Source organism: Phyllobates terribilis, unplaced genomic scaffold, assembly GCF_046119375.1.
Source record: "Phyllobates terribilis strain yellow unplaced genomic scaffold, ASM4611937v1 Scaffold_3232__1_contigs__length_85435, whole genome shotgun sequence".
In the NCBI taxonomy this organism is placed as follows: Eukaryota; Metazoa; Chordata; class Amphibia; order Anura; family Dendrobatidae; genus Phyllobates; species Phyllobates terribilis.
Window position 1 is genome coordinate 14,739 of NW_027365986.1, and position 15,442 is coordinate 30,180.

Consider the following 15,442-nt stretch of genomic DNA (forward strand, 5'->3'; position numbering starts at 1 on the left):
ATTATATACTTAACAAAAAAGTGTGAAACAACTGAAAATATGTCTTATATTCTAGGTTCTTCACAGTAGCCACCTTTTGCTTTTATGACTGCTTTGCACACTCTCGGCATTCTCTTGATGAGCTTCAGTCACCGGAAATGGTCTTCACTTCACAGGTGTGCCCTGTCAGGTTTAATAAGTGGGATTTCTTGCCTTATAAATGGGGTTGGGACCATCAGTTGTGTTGTGCAGAAGTCAGGTGGATACACAGCTGATAGTCCTACTGAATAGACTGTTAGAATTTGTATTATGGCAAGAAAAAAGCAGCTAAGTAAAGAAAAACGAGTGGCCATCATTACTTTAAGAAATGAAGGTCAGTCAGTGCGAAAAATAGGGAAAACTTTGAAAGTGTCCCCAACTGCAGTTGCAAAAACCATCAAGCGCTACAAAGAAACTGGCTCACATGAGGACAGCCCGAGGAAAGGAAGACCAAGAGTCACCTCTGCTTCTGAGGATAAGTTTATCCGAGTCACCAGCCTCAGAAATCGCAGGTTAACAGCAGCTCAGACTAGAGACCGGGTCAATGCCACACAGAGTTCTAGCAGCAGACACATCTCTACAACAACTGTTAAGAGGAGACTTTGTGCAGCAGGCATTCATGGTAAAATAGCTGCTAGGAAACCACTGCTAAGGACAGGCAACAAGCAGAAGAGACTTGTTTGGGCTAAAGAACACAAGGAATGGACATTAGACCAGTGGAAATCTGTGCTTTTGTCTGAGGAGTAAAAATTTGAGATCTTTGGTTCCAACCACCGTGTCTTTGTGTGATGCAGAAAAGGTGAACGGATGGACTCTACATGCCTGGTTCCCACCGTGAAGCATGGAGGAGGAGGTGTGATGGTGTGGGGGGGCTTTGCTGGTGACACTGTTGGGGATTTATTCAAAATTGAAGGCATACTGAACCAGCATGGCTACCACAGCATCTTGCAGCGGCATGCTATTCCATCCGGTTTGCGTTTAGTTGGACCATCATTTATTTTTCAACAGGACAATGACCCCAAACACACCTCCAGGCTGTGTAAGGGCTATTTGACCAAGGAGGAGAGTGATGGGGGGCTACGCCAGATGACCTGGCCTCCACAGTCACCAGACCTGAACCCAATCGAGATGGTTTGGGGTGAGCTGGAACGCAGAGTGAAGGCAAAAGGGCCAACAAGTGCTAAGCATCTCGGGGAACTCCTTCAAGATTGTTGGAAGACCATTTCCGGTGACTACCTCTGGAAGCTCATCAAGAGAATGCCAAGAGTGTGCAAAGCAGTCATCAAAGCAAAAGGTGGCTACTGTGAAGACCCTAGAATATAAGACATATTTTCAGTTGTTTCACACTTTTTTGTTAAGTATATAATTCCACATGTGGTAATTCATAGTTTTGATGCCTTCAGTGTGAATGTACAATTTTCATAGTCATGAAAATACAGAAAAATCTTTAAATGAGAAGGTGTGTCCAAACTTTTGGTCTGTACTGTATATATATATATATATATATATATATATATATATATATATATATATATATAAAACTCATAAACACACACTCGCAGACACACAAATATATATACACTTATCAACATTGAAGTTTCAACTCCAAGAAGTAAAGGAGGTAGAATTATGGAAATCACCAGATGGATAGACATGGTAATGATATAAATGGAAACTGTACTTTCACAACCTTAGGATTATTCAGTCTGGAGTCTAAGCCTCGAGCAGAAATCCCGGCACCCCCGGCCTCGGCTGCTGTCACTGACGTCATTAATGGTCAGCTGAGGAAGGTTCTGCCGCTGATTGTACAAATCATCAAGATCCGCTGCCAGCAGCTCCTGTGTAATCACCGACCAATGACGTCCCCGATGTGCTCCATGGAGAAAAGTCCAATTTTCTCCATCGAGCACAGCCGGGAGGTCATTGGTCGGTGATCACACAGAAGCTGCAGCGTCTCCGGACTTGTCTCCATTGAGCACATCGGGGACGTCATTGGTCGGTGATTACACAGGAGCTGCCGGCAGCGTCTCCAGACTTGTCTCCATCGAGCACATCAAGGACGTCATTGGTCGGTGATTACACAGGAGCTGCCGGCAGCGTCTCCGGACTTGTCTCCATTGAGCACATCGGGGACGTCATTGGTCGGTGATTACACAGAAGCTGCTGGCAGCGTCTCCAGACTTGTCTCCATTGAGCACATCAGGGACGTCATTGGTCGTTGATTACACAGGAGCTGCCGGCAGCGTCTCCGGACTTGTCTCCATTGAGCACATCGGGGACGTCATTGGTCGGTGATTACACAGAAGCTGCTGGCAGCGTCTCCAGACTTGTCTCCATTGAGCACATCGGGGACGTCATTGGTCGTTGATTACACAGGAGCTGCCGGCAGCGTCTCCAGACTTGTCTCCATCGAGCACATCGGGGACGTCATTGGTCGGTGATTACACAGGAGCTGCCAGCAGCGTCTCCGGACTTGTCTCCATCGAGCACATCGGGGACGTCATTGGTCGTTGATTACACAGGAGCTGCCGGCAGCGTCTCCAGACTTGTCTCCATTGAGCACATCGGGGACGTCATTGGTCGTTGATTACACAGGAGCTGCCGGCAGCGTCTCCAGACTTGTCTCCATCGAGCACATCGGGGACGTCATTGGTCGGTGATTACACAGGAGCTGCCAGCAGCGTCTCCGGACTTGTCTCCATCGAGCACATCGGGGACGTCATTGGTCGGTGATTACACAGAAGCTGCTGGCAGCGTCTCCAGACTTGTCTCCATTGAGCACATCGGGGACGTCATTGGTCGTTGATTACACAGAAGCTGCTGGCAGCGTCTCCAGACTTGTCTCCATTGAGCACATCGGGGACGTCATTGGTCGTTGATTACACAGGAGCTGCCGGCAGCGTCTCCAGACTTGTCTCCATCGAGCACATCGGGGACGTCATTGGTCGGTGATTACACAGGAGCTGCCAGCAGCGTCTCCGGACTTGTCTCCATCGAGCACATCGGGGACGTCACAGGTCGGTGATTACACAGGAGATGCCGGCAGCATCTCCGGACTTGTCTCCATCGAGCACATCGGGGACGTCATTGGTCGGTGATTACACAGGAGCTGCCGGCAGCGTCTCTGGACTTGTCTCCATCGAGCACATCGGGGGCGTCATTGGTCGGTGATTACACAGCAGCTGCTGGCAGCATCTCCGGACTTGTCTCCATCGAACACATCGGGGACGTCATTGGTCGGTGATCACACAGGAGCTGCTGGCAGCGTCTCCAGACTTGTCTCCATCGAGCACATCGGACACGTCACTGGTCGGTGATGACACAGGAGCTGCCGGCAGCGTCTCCAGACTTGTCTCCATCGAGCACATCAGGGACGTCACTGGTCGGTGATTACACAGGAGCTGCCGGCAGCATCTCCGGACTTGTCTCCATCGAGGACATCAGGGGCGTTACTGGTGGGTGATTACACAGGAGCTGCCGGCAGTTTCTCTGGACTTGTCTCCATTGAGCACATCGGGGACGTCACTGGTTGGTGATCACACAGGAGCTGTCGGCAGCGTCTCCAGACTTGTCTCCATCGAGCACATCGGGGACGTCACTGGTTGGTGATTACACAGGAGCTGCCGGCAGTTTCTCTGGACTTGTCTCCATCGAGCACATCGGGGACGTCATTGGTCGGTGATCACACAGGAGCTGCTGGCAGCGTCTCCAGACTTGTCTCCATCGAGCACATCGGGGACGTCATTGGTCGGTGATCACACAGGAGCTGCAGCGTCTCCGGACTTGTCTCCATCGAGCACATTGGGGACGTCATTGGTCGGTGATCACATAGGAGCTGCTGGCAGCGGATCTTGATGATTTCTACAATCAGGGGCAGAACCTTCCTCAGACTGAATAATCCGGATGTGAACATTGTGTTTCCATCTTTTATCGTTTGCAGATCAGTGATCTCCATTAATCCCTTCTCCGTCCAGGGGCTACAATCCCCATGATGAGGAGTGGCTATATACATATATACTGTGTGTCCGTTAGTATTACAGGCACTGGGATTTTGTCTGCTTTTTTTGCAGACTTTGTCCTTGTTTGGGAGGAGAAAATTTCTTCCAAGAAGCACAAGACAGAGAAATCCTCCAAAGGATCTGACCATCGTGGACAAGGGGGCAGAGCAAGGGGCAAAGCCGCTTCTGAAAACCACCGGAGGCGCTTCCACCGCAACCTGCTGAAGGCTGGCCTCCTGTGTGAGAAGGTGAGGCCCCTGCAAGGGACACATGGAGGGTCCCCTATGCAGCTCATAGTTTTGTGGCCCCTGGTTGTGTCGACCCATGAGGTCTCATTCGCATAGATTGTATGTGGTAACAATGTGCATGCCCCCCGAACAGGAGCAGACTCTGAGCGAGCGAAGATCTCTGCACTATCTGAAGCTTAGCGCCCCCTGGGACGTCCTGGTGTACTACGCTGAGGAGCTGTGCATGAGGGCCCCACTACAGGTCAGGCTGCATTATTTCCTATTCAGTGACCCCATAGAAAATCTGGGAATAGGGCACAATTTTGCTGTGAGCACCACAAGTAATAATTTTTTTTTTTGGGTGGTAAACCTTTATGCCCAGCGTCCAGCACCGGAGAAGTCCGCTGCACAAGCCTAAGGGGAAGGGAATCGACAACTACTTTTAACAATCTTTGGCTGTCATTGGTTTCTGTAACGATTGTGTCCTCCATCAGGCCCAGCCGAATCCAGACAACAACACATCGGACAGATTCCTCCAGGGGCTTCACCTGCCCAACCCCATGTACCAGCACGTCCCCAACAAACCACTGGACTATTACACCTGCGCGTTCCGCAAATCCAAGCTGCAGAGGTGAGACCCCACCGAATAACTGCGTCAGTGACCCGAGAGGATAGGGATGGCGAGGATCACCGCAGGGTCCACCCGACTCCAAGAAATCATACATCACCCTGCACATATACTACTGATCCTGAGTTACATCCTGTATTATACTCCAGAGCTGCACTCACTATTCTGCTGGTGCAGTCACTGTGTACATACATTACATTACTGATCCTGAGTTACATCCTGTATTATACTCCAGAGCTGCACTCACTATTCTGCTGGTGCAGTCACTGTGTACATACATTACATTACTGATCCTGCATTACATCCTGTATTATACCCCAGAGCTGCACTCACTATTCTGCTGGTGCAGTCACTGTGTACATACATTACATTACTGATCCTGAGTTACATCCTGTATTATACTCCAGAGCTGCACTCACTATTCTGCTGGTGCAGTCACTGTGTACATACATTACATTACTGATCCTGAGTTACATCCTGTATTATACTCCAGAGCTGCACTCACTATTCTGCTGGTGCAGTCACTGTGTACATACATTACATTACTGATCCTGAGTTACCTCCTGTATTATACTCCAGAGCTGCACTCACTATTCTGCTGGTGCAGTCACTGTGTACATACATTACATTACTGATCCTGAGTTACATCCTGTATTATACTCCAGAGCTGCACTCACTATTCTGCTGGTGCAGTCACTGTGTACATACATTACATTACTGATCCTGAGTTACATCCTGTATTATACTCCAGAGCTGCACTCACTATTCTGCTGGTGCAGTCACTGTGTACATACATTACATTACTGATCCTGAGTTACATCCTGTATTATACTCCAGAGCTGCACTCACTATTCTGCTGGTGGAGTCACTGTGTACATACATTACATTACTGATCCTGAGTTACATCCTGTATTATACTCCAGAGCTGCTCTCACTATTCTGCTGGTGCAGTCACTGTGTACATACATTACATTACTGATCCTGAGTTACCTCTTGTGTTATACTCCAGAGCTGCACTCACTATTCTGCTGGTGCAGTCACTGTGTACATACATTACATTACTGATCCTGTGTTACATCCGGTATTATACTCCAGAGCTGCACTCACTATTCTGCTGGTGCAGTCACTGTGTACATACATTACATTACTGATCCTGAGTTACATCCTGTATTATACTCCAGAGCTGCACTCACTATTCTGCTGGTGCAGTCACTGTGTACATACATTACATTACTGATCCTGAGTTACCTCCTGTATTATACTCCAGAGCTGCACTCACTATTCTGCTGGTGGAGTCACTGTGTACATACATTACATTACTGATCCTGAGTTACATCCTGTATTATACTCCAGAGCTGCACTCACTATTCTGCTGGTGCAGTCACTGTGTACATACATTACATTACTGATCCTGAGTTACATCCTGTATTATACTCCAGAGCTGCACTCACTATTCTGCTGGTGCAGTCACTGTGTACATACATTACATTACTGATCCTGAGTTACATCCTGTATTATCCTCCAGAGCTGCACTCACTATTCTGCTGGTGCAGTCAATGTGTACATACATTACATTACTGATCCTGAGTTACATCCTGTATTATACTCCAGAGCTGCTCTCACTATTCTGCTGGTGCAGTCACTGTGTACATACATTACATTACTGATCCTGAGTTACATCCTGTATTATACTCCAGAGCTGCACTCACTATTCTGCTGGTGCAGTCACTGTGTACATACATTACATTACTGATCCTGAGTTACCTCCTGTATTATACTCCAGAGCTGCACTCACTATTCTGCTGGTGCAGTCACTGTGTACATACATTACATTACAGATCCTGAGTTACCTCCTGTATTATACTCCAGAGCTGCACTCACTATTCTGCTGGTGCAGTCACTGTGTACATACATTACATTACTGATCCTGAGTTACATCCTGTATTATACTCCAGAGCTGCACTCACTATTCTGCTGGTGGAGTCACTGTGTACATACAGTACATTACTGATCCTGAGTTACCTCCTGTATTATACTCCAGATCTGCACTCACTATTCTGCTGGTGCAGTCACTGTGTACATACATTACATTACTGATCCTGAGTTACCTCCTGTATTATACCCCAGAGCTGCACTCACTATTCTGCTGGTGCAGTCACTGTGTACATACATTACATTACTGATCCTGAGTTACATCCTGTATTATACTCCAGAGCTGCACTCACTATTCTGTAGTGCAGTCACTGTGTACATACATAACATTACTGATCCTGAGTTACATCCTGTATTATACGCCAGAGCTGCACTCACTATTCTGCTGGTGCAGTCACTGTGTACATACATTACATTACTGATTCTGAGTTACACCCTGTATTATCCTCCAGAGCTGCACTCACTATTCTGCTGGTGCAGTCACTGTGTACATACATTACATTACTGATCCTGAGTTACATCCTGTATTATACTCCAGAGCTGCACTCACTATTCTGCTGGTGCAGTCACTGTGTACATACATTACATTACTGATCCTGAGTTACATCCTGTATTATACCCCAGAGCTGCACTCAGTATTCTGCTGGTGCAGTCACTGTGTACATACATTACATTACTGATCCTGAGTTACATCCTGTATATACTCCAGAGCTGCACTCACTATTCTGCTGGTGCAGTCACTGTGTACATACATTACATTACTGATCCTGAGTTACATCCTGTATTATACTCCAGAGCTGCACTCACTATTCTGCTGGTGCAGTCACTGTGTACATACATTACATTACTGATCCTGAGTTACATCCTGTATTATACTCCAGAGCTGCACTCACTATTCTGCTGGTGCAGTCACTGTGTACATACATTACATTACTGATCCTGAGTTACCTCCTGTATTATACTCCAGAGCTGCACTCACTATTCTGCTGGTGCAGTCACTGTGTACATACATTACATTACTGATCCTGAGTTACCTCTTGTGTTATACTCCAGAGCTGCACTCACTATTCTGCTGGTGCAGTCACTGTGTACATACATTACATTACTGATCCTGTGTTACATCCGGTATTATACTCCAGAGCTGCACTCACTATTCTGCTGGTGCAGTCACTGTGTACATACATTACATTACTGATCCTGAGTTACATCCTGTATTATACTCCAGAGCTGCACTCACTATTCTGCTGGTGCAGTCACTGTGTACATACATTACATTACTGATCCTGAGTTACCTCTTGTGTTATACTCCAGAGCTGCACTCACTATTCTGCTGGTGCAGTCACTGTGTACATACATTACATTACTGATCCTGAGTTGCCTCCTGTATTATACCCCAGAGCTGCACTCACTATTCTGCTGGTGCAGTCACTGTGTACATACATTACATTACTGATCCTGAGTTACATCCTGTATTATACCCCAGAGCTGCACTCACTATTCTGCTGGTGCAGTCACTGTGTATATGCATTACATTACTGATCCTGAGTTACATCCTGTATTATACTCCAGAGCTGCACTCACTATTCTGCTGGTGCAGTCACTGTGTATATACATTACATTACTGATCCTGAGTTACCTCCTGTATTATACTCCAGAGCTGCACTCACTATTCTGCTGGTGGAGTCACTGGGTACATACAGTACATTACTGATCCTGAGTTACCTCCTGTATTATACCCCAGAGCTGCACTCACTATTCTGCTGGTGCAGTCACTGTGTACATACATTACATTACTTATCCTGAGTTACCTCCTGTATTATACTCCAGAGCTGCACTCACTATTCTGCTGGTGGAGTCACTGTGTACATACTGTACATTACTGATCCTGAGTTACCTCCTGTATTATACTCCAGAGCTGCACTCACTATTCTGCTCGTGCAGTCACTGTGTACATACATTACATTACTGATCCTGAGTTACCTCCTGTATTATACTCCAGAGCTGCACTCACTATTCTGCTGGTGCAGTCACTGTGTACATACAGTACATTACTGATCCTGAGTTACCTCCTGTATTATACCCCAGAGCTGCACTCACTATTCTGCTGGTGCAGTCACTGTGTACATACATTACATTACTGATCCTGAGTTACATCCTGTATTATACTCCAGAGCTGCACTCACTATTCTGCTGGTACAGTCACTGTGTACATACATTACATTACTTATCCTGAGTTACCTCTTGTATTATACTCCAGAGCTGCACTCACTATTCTGCTGGTGCAGTCACTGTGTACATACATTACATTACTGATCCTGAGTTACATCCTGTATTATACTCCAGAGCTGCACTCACTATTCTGCTCGTGCAGTCACTGTGTACATACATTACATTACTGATCCTGAGTTACATCCTGTATTATACCGCAGAGCTGCACTCACTATTCTGCTGGTGCAGTCACTGTGTACATACATTACATTACTTATCCTGAGTTACCTCTTGTATTATACTCCAGAGCTGCACTCACTATTCTGCTGGTGCAGTCACTGTGTACATACATTACATTACTGATCCTGAGTTACATCCTGTATTATACTCCAGAGCTGCACTCACTATTCTGCTGGTGCAGTCACTGTGTACATACATTACATTACTGATCCTGAGTTACCTCCTGTATTATACTCCAGAGCTGCACTCACTATTCTGCTCGTGCAGTCACTGTGTACATACATTACATTACTGATCCTGAGTTACATCCTGTATTATACTCCAGAGCTGCACTCACTATTCTGCTGGTGCAGTCACTGTGTACATACATTACATTACTGATCCTGAGTTACATCCTGTATTATACTCCAGAGCTGCACTCACTATTCTGCTGGTGGAGTCACTGTGTACATACATTACATTACTGATCCTGAGTTACATCCTGTATTATACTGCAGAGCTGCACTCACTATTCTGCTGGTGCAGTCACTGTGTACATACATAACATTACTGATCCTGAGTTACCTCCTGTATTATACTCCAGAGCTGCACTCACTATTCTGCTGGTGCAGTCACTGTGTATATACATTACATTACTGATCCTGAGTTACATCCTGTACTATACTCCAGAGCTGCACTCACTATTCTGCTGGTGGAGTCACTGTGTACATACAGTACATTACTGATCCTGAGTTACCTCCTGTATTATACCCCAGAGCTGCACTCACTATTCTGCTGGTGGAGTCACTGTGTACATACAGTACATTACTGATCCTGAGTTACCTCCTGTATTATACTCCAGAGCTGCACTCACTATTCTGCTGGTGCAGTCACTGTGTACATACATTACATTACTGATCCTGAGTTACCTCCTGTATTATACCCCAGAGCTGCACTCACTATTCTGCTGGTGCAGTCACTGTGTACATACATTACATTACTGATCCTGAGTTACATCATGTATTATATTCCAGAGCTGCGCTCACTATTCTGCTGGTGCAGTCACTGTGTACATACATAACATTACTGATCCTGAGTTACATCCTGTATTATACTCCAGAGCTGCACTCACTATTCTGCTGGTGCAGTCACTGTGTACATACATTACATTACTGATTCTGAGTTACACCCTGTATTATCCTCCAGAGCTGCACTCACTATTCTGCTGGTGCAGTCACTGTGTACATACATTACATTACTGATCCTGAGTTACATCCTGTATTATACTCCAGAGCTGCACTCACTATTCTGCTGGTGCAGTCACTGTGTACATACATTACATTACTGATCCTGAGTTACATCCTGTATTATACCCCAGAGCTGCACTCACTATTCTGCTGGTGCAGTCACTGTGTACATACATTACATTACTGATCCTGAGTTACCTCTTGTATTATACTCCAGAGCTGCACTCACTATTCTGCTGGTGCAGTCACTGTGTACATACATTACATTACTGATCCTGAGTTACATCCTGTATTAGACTCCAGAGCTGCACTCACTATTCTGCTGGTGCCGTCACTGTGTACATTCATTACATTACTGATCCTGAGTTACATCCTGTATTATACTCCAGAGCTGCACTCACTATTCTGCTGGTGCAGTCACTGTGTACATACATTACATTACTGATCCTGAGTTACCTCCTGTATTATACCCCAGAGCTGCACTCACTATTCTGCTGCTGCAGTCACTGTGTACATACAAGAGGTAACTCAGGATCAGTAATGTAATGTATGTACACAGTGACTGCACCAGCAGAATAGTGATTGCAGCTCTGGGGTATAATACAGGATGTAACTCAGGATCAGTAATGTAATGTATGTACACAGTGACTGCACCAGCAGAATAGTGAGTGCAGCTCTGGAGTATAATACAGGATGTAACTCAGGATCAGTAATGTAATGTATGTACACAGTGACTGCACCAGCAGAATAGTGAGTGCAGCTCTGGAGGATAATACAGGGTGTAACTCAGGATCAGTAATGTAATGTATTATACTCCAGAGCTGCACTCACTATTCTGCTGGTGCAGTCACTGTGTACATACATTACATTACTGATCCTGAGTTACCTCCTGTATTATACTCCAGAGCTGCACTCACTATTCTGCTGGTGGAGTCACTGTGTACATACAGTACATTACTGATCCTGAGTTACCTCCTGTATTATACCCCAGAGCTGCACTCACTATTCTGCTGGTGCAGTCACTGTGTACATACATTACATTACTGATCCTGAGTTACATCCTGTATTATACTCCAGAGCTGCACTCACTATTCTGCTGGTGCAGTCACTGTGTACATACATTACATTACTGATACGGAGTTACCTCCTGTATTATACCCCAGAGCTGCACTCACTATTCTGCTGGTGCAGTCACTGTGTACATACATTACATTACTGATCCTGAGTTACATCCTGTATTATACTCCAGAGCTGCACTCACTATTCTGCTGGTGCAGTCACTGTGTACATACATTACATTATTGATCCTGAGTTACCTCCTGTATTATACTCCAGAGCTGCACTCACTATTCTGCTCGTGCAGTCACTGTGTACATACAGTACATTACTGATCCTGAGTTACCTCCTGTATTATACTCCAGAGCTGCACTCACTATTCTGCTGGTGCAGTCACTGTGTACATACATTACATTACTGATCCTGAGTTACCTCCTGTATTATACTCCAGAGCTGCACTCACTATTCTGCTGGTGGAGTCACTGTGTACATACAGTACATTACTGATCCTGAGTTACCTCCTGTATTATACCCCAGAGCTGCACTCACTATTCTGCTGGTGCAGTCACTGTGTACATACATTACATTACTGATCCTGAGTTACATCCTGTATTATACTCCAGAGCTGCACTCACTATTCTGCTGGTGCAGTCACTGTGTACATACATTACATTACTGATACGGAGTTACCTCCTGTATTATACCCCAGAGCTGCACTCACTATTCTGCTGGTGCAGTCACTGTGTACATACATTACATTACTGATCCTTAGTTACATCCTGTATTATACTCCAGAGCTGCACTCACTATTCTGCTGGTGCAGTCACTGTGTACATACATTACATTATTGATCCTGAGTTACCTCCTGTATTATACTCCAGAGCTGCACTCACTATTCTGCTCGTGCAGTCACTGTGTACATACAGTACATTACTGATCCTGAGTTACCTCCTGTATTATACCCCAGAGCTGCACTCACTATTCTGCTGGTGCAGTCACTGTGTACATACATTACATTACTGATCCTGAGTTACATCATGTATTATATTCCAGAGCTGCGCTCACTATTCTGCTGGTGCAGTCACTGTGTACATACATAACATTACTGATCCTGAGTTACATCCTGTATTATACTCCAGAGCTGCACTCACTATTCTGCTGGTGCAGTCACTGTGTACATACATTACATTACTGATCCTGAGTTACATCCTGTATTATACTCCAGAGCTGCACTCACTATTCTGCTGGTGCAGTCACTGTGTACATACATTACATTACTGATCCCGAGTTACATCCTGTATTATACTTCAGAGCTGCACTCACTATTCTGCTGGTGCAGTCACTGTGTACATACATTACATTACTGATCCTGAGTTACCTCCTGTATTATACTCCAGAGCTGCACTCACTATTCTGCTGGTGCAGTCACTGTGTACATACATTACATTACTGATCCTGAGTTACATCCTGTATTCTACTCCAGAGCTGCACTCACTATTCTGCTGGTGCAGTCACTGTGTACATACATTACATTACTGATCCTGAGTAACCTCCTGTATTATACCCCAGAGCTGCACTCACTATTCTGCTGGTGCAGTCACTGTGTACATACATTACATTACTGATCCTGAGTTATATCCTGTATTATACTCCAGAGCTGCACTCACTATTCTGCTGGTGCAGTCACTGTGTATATGCATTACATTACTGATCCTGAGTTACCTCTTGTATTATACTCCAGAGCTGCACTCACTATTCTGCTGGTGCAGTCACTGTGTACATACATTACATTACTGATCCTGAGTTACATCCTGTATTAGACTCCAGAGCTGCACTCACTATTCTGCTGGTGCCGTCACTGTGTACATTCATTACATTACTGATCCTGAGTTACATCCTGTATTATACTCCAGAGCTGCACTCACTATTCTGCTGGTGCAGTCACTGTGTACATACATTACATTACTGATCCTGAGTTACCTCCTGTATTATACCCCAGAGCTGCACTCACTATTCTGCTGCTGCAGTCACTGTGTACATACAAGAGGTAACTCAGGATCAGTAATGTAATGTATGTACACAGTGACTGCACCAGCAGAATAGTGATTGCAGCTCTGGGGTATAATACAGGATGTAACTCAGGATCAGTAATGTAATGTATGTACACAGTGACTGCACCAGCAGAATAGTGAGTGCAGCTCTGGAGTATAATACAGGATGTAACTCAGGATCAGTAATGTAATGTATGTACACAGTGACTGCACCAGCAGAATAGTGAGTGCAGCTCTGGAGGATAATACAGGGTGTAACTCAGGATCAGTAATGTAATGTATTATACTCCAGAGCTGCACTCACTATTCTGCTGGTGCAGTCACTGTGTACATACATTACATTACTGATCCTGAGTTACCTCCTGTATTATACTCCAGAGCTGCACTCACTATTCTGCTGGTGGAGTCACTGTGTACATACAGTACATTACTGATCCTGAGTTACCTCCTGTATTATACCCCAGAGCTGCACTCACTATTCTGCTGGTGCAGTCACTGTGTACATACATTACATTACTGATCCTGAGTTACATCCTGTATTATACTCCAGAGCTGCACTCACTATTCTGCTGGTGCAGTCACTGTGTACATACATTACATTACTGATACGGAGTTACCTCCTGTATTATACCCCAGAGCTGCACTCACTATTCTGCTGGTGCAGTCACTGTGTACATACATTACATTACTGATCCTGAGTTACATCCTGTATTATACTCCAGAGCTGCACTCACTATTCTGCTGGTGCAGTCACTGTGTACATACATTACATTATTGATCCTGAGTTACCTCCTGTATTATACTCCAGAGCTGCACTCACTATTCTGCTCGTGCAGTCACTGTGTACATACAGTACATTACTGATCCTGAGTTACCTCCTGTATTATACTCCAGAGCTGCACTCACTATTCTGCTGGTGCAGTCACTGTGTACATACATTACATTACTGATCCTGAGTTACCTCCTGTATTATACTCCAGAGCTGCACTCACTATTCTGCTGGTGGAGTCACTGTGTACATACAGTACATTACTGATCCTGAGTTACCTCCTGTATTATACCCCAGAGCTGCACTCACTATTCTGCTGGTGCAGTCACTGTGTACATACATTACATTACTGATCCTGAGTTACATCCTGTATTATACTCCAGAGCTGCACTCACTATTCTGCTGGTGCAGTCACTGTGTACATACATTACATTACTGATACGGAGTTACCTCCTGTATTATACCCCAGAGCTGCACTCACTATTCTGCTGGTGCAGTCACTGTGTACATACATTACATTACTGATCCTTAGTTACATCCTGTATTATACTCCAGAGCTGCACTCACTATTCTGCTGGTGCAGTCACTGTGTACATACATTACATTATTGATCCTGAGTTACCTCCTGTATTATACTCCAGAGCTGCACTCACTATTCTGCTCGTGCAGTCACTGTGTACATACAGTACATTACTGATCCTGAGTTACCTCCTGTATTATACCCCAGAGCTGCACTCACTATTCTGCTGGTGCAGTCACTGTGTACATACATTACATTACTGATCCTGAGTTACATCATGTATTATATTCCAGAGCTGCGCTCACTATTCTGCTGGTGCAGTCACTGTGTACATACATAACATTACTGATCCTGAGTTACATCCTGTATTATACTCCAGAGCTGCACTCACTATTCTGCTGGTGCAGTCACTGTGTACATACATTACATTACTGATCCTGAGTTACATCCTGTATTATACTCCAGAGCTGCACTCACTATTCTGCTGGTGCAGTCACTGTGTACATACATTACATTACTGATCCCGAGTTACATCCTGTATTATACTTCAGAGCTGCACTCACTATTCT

The 15,442-nt window shown here is 45.1% G+C and overlaps 1 protein-coding gene across 1 annotated transcript in view; it reads left to right on the forward strand.

Moving 5' to 3' along the window:
• Positions 1 to 1,661: 1,661 nt before the first annotated feature.
• Positions 1,662 to 15,442, forward strand: part of LOC141247742 (anoctamin-7-like) — a gene marked incomplete at its 3' end in the record, with an annotated part of 58,500 nt that continues 44,719 nt past the window's right edge. The window contains exons 1-4 of the mRNA XM_073669258.1: positions 1,662 to 1,794; positions 4,089 to 4,264; positions 4,398 to 4,505; positions 4,738 to 4,874. Coding sequence (XP_073525359.1) covers positions 1,662 to 1,794; positions 4,089 to 4,264; positions 4,398 to 4,505; positions 4,738 to 4,874 — 554 coding nt within the window. The remainder of the gene's footprint in view (positions 1,795 to 4,088; positions 4,265 to 4,397; positions 4,506 to 4,737; positions 4,875 to 15,442) is intronic.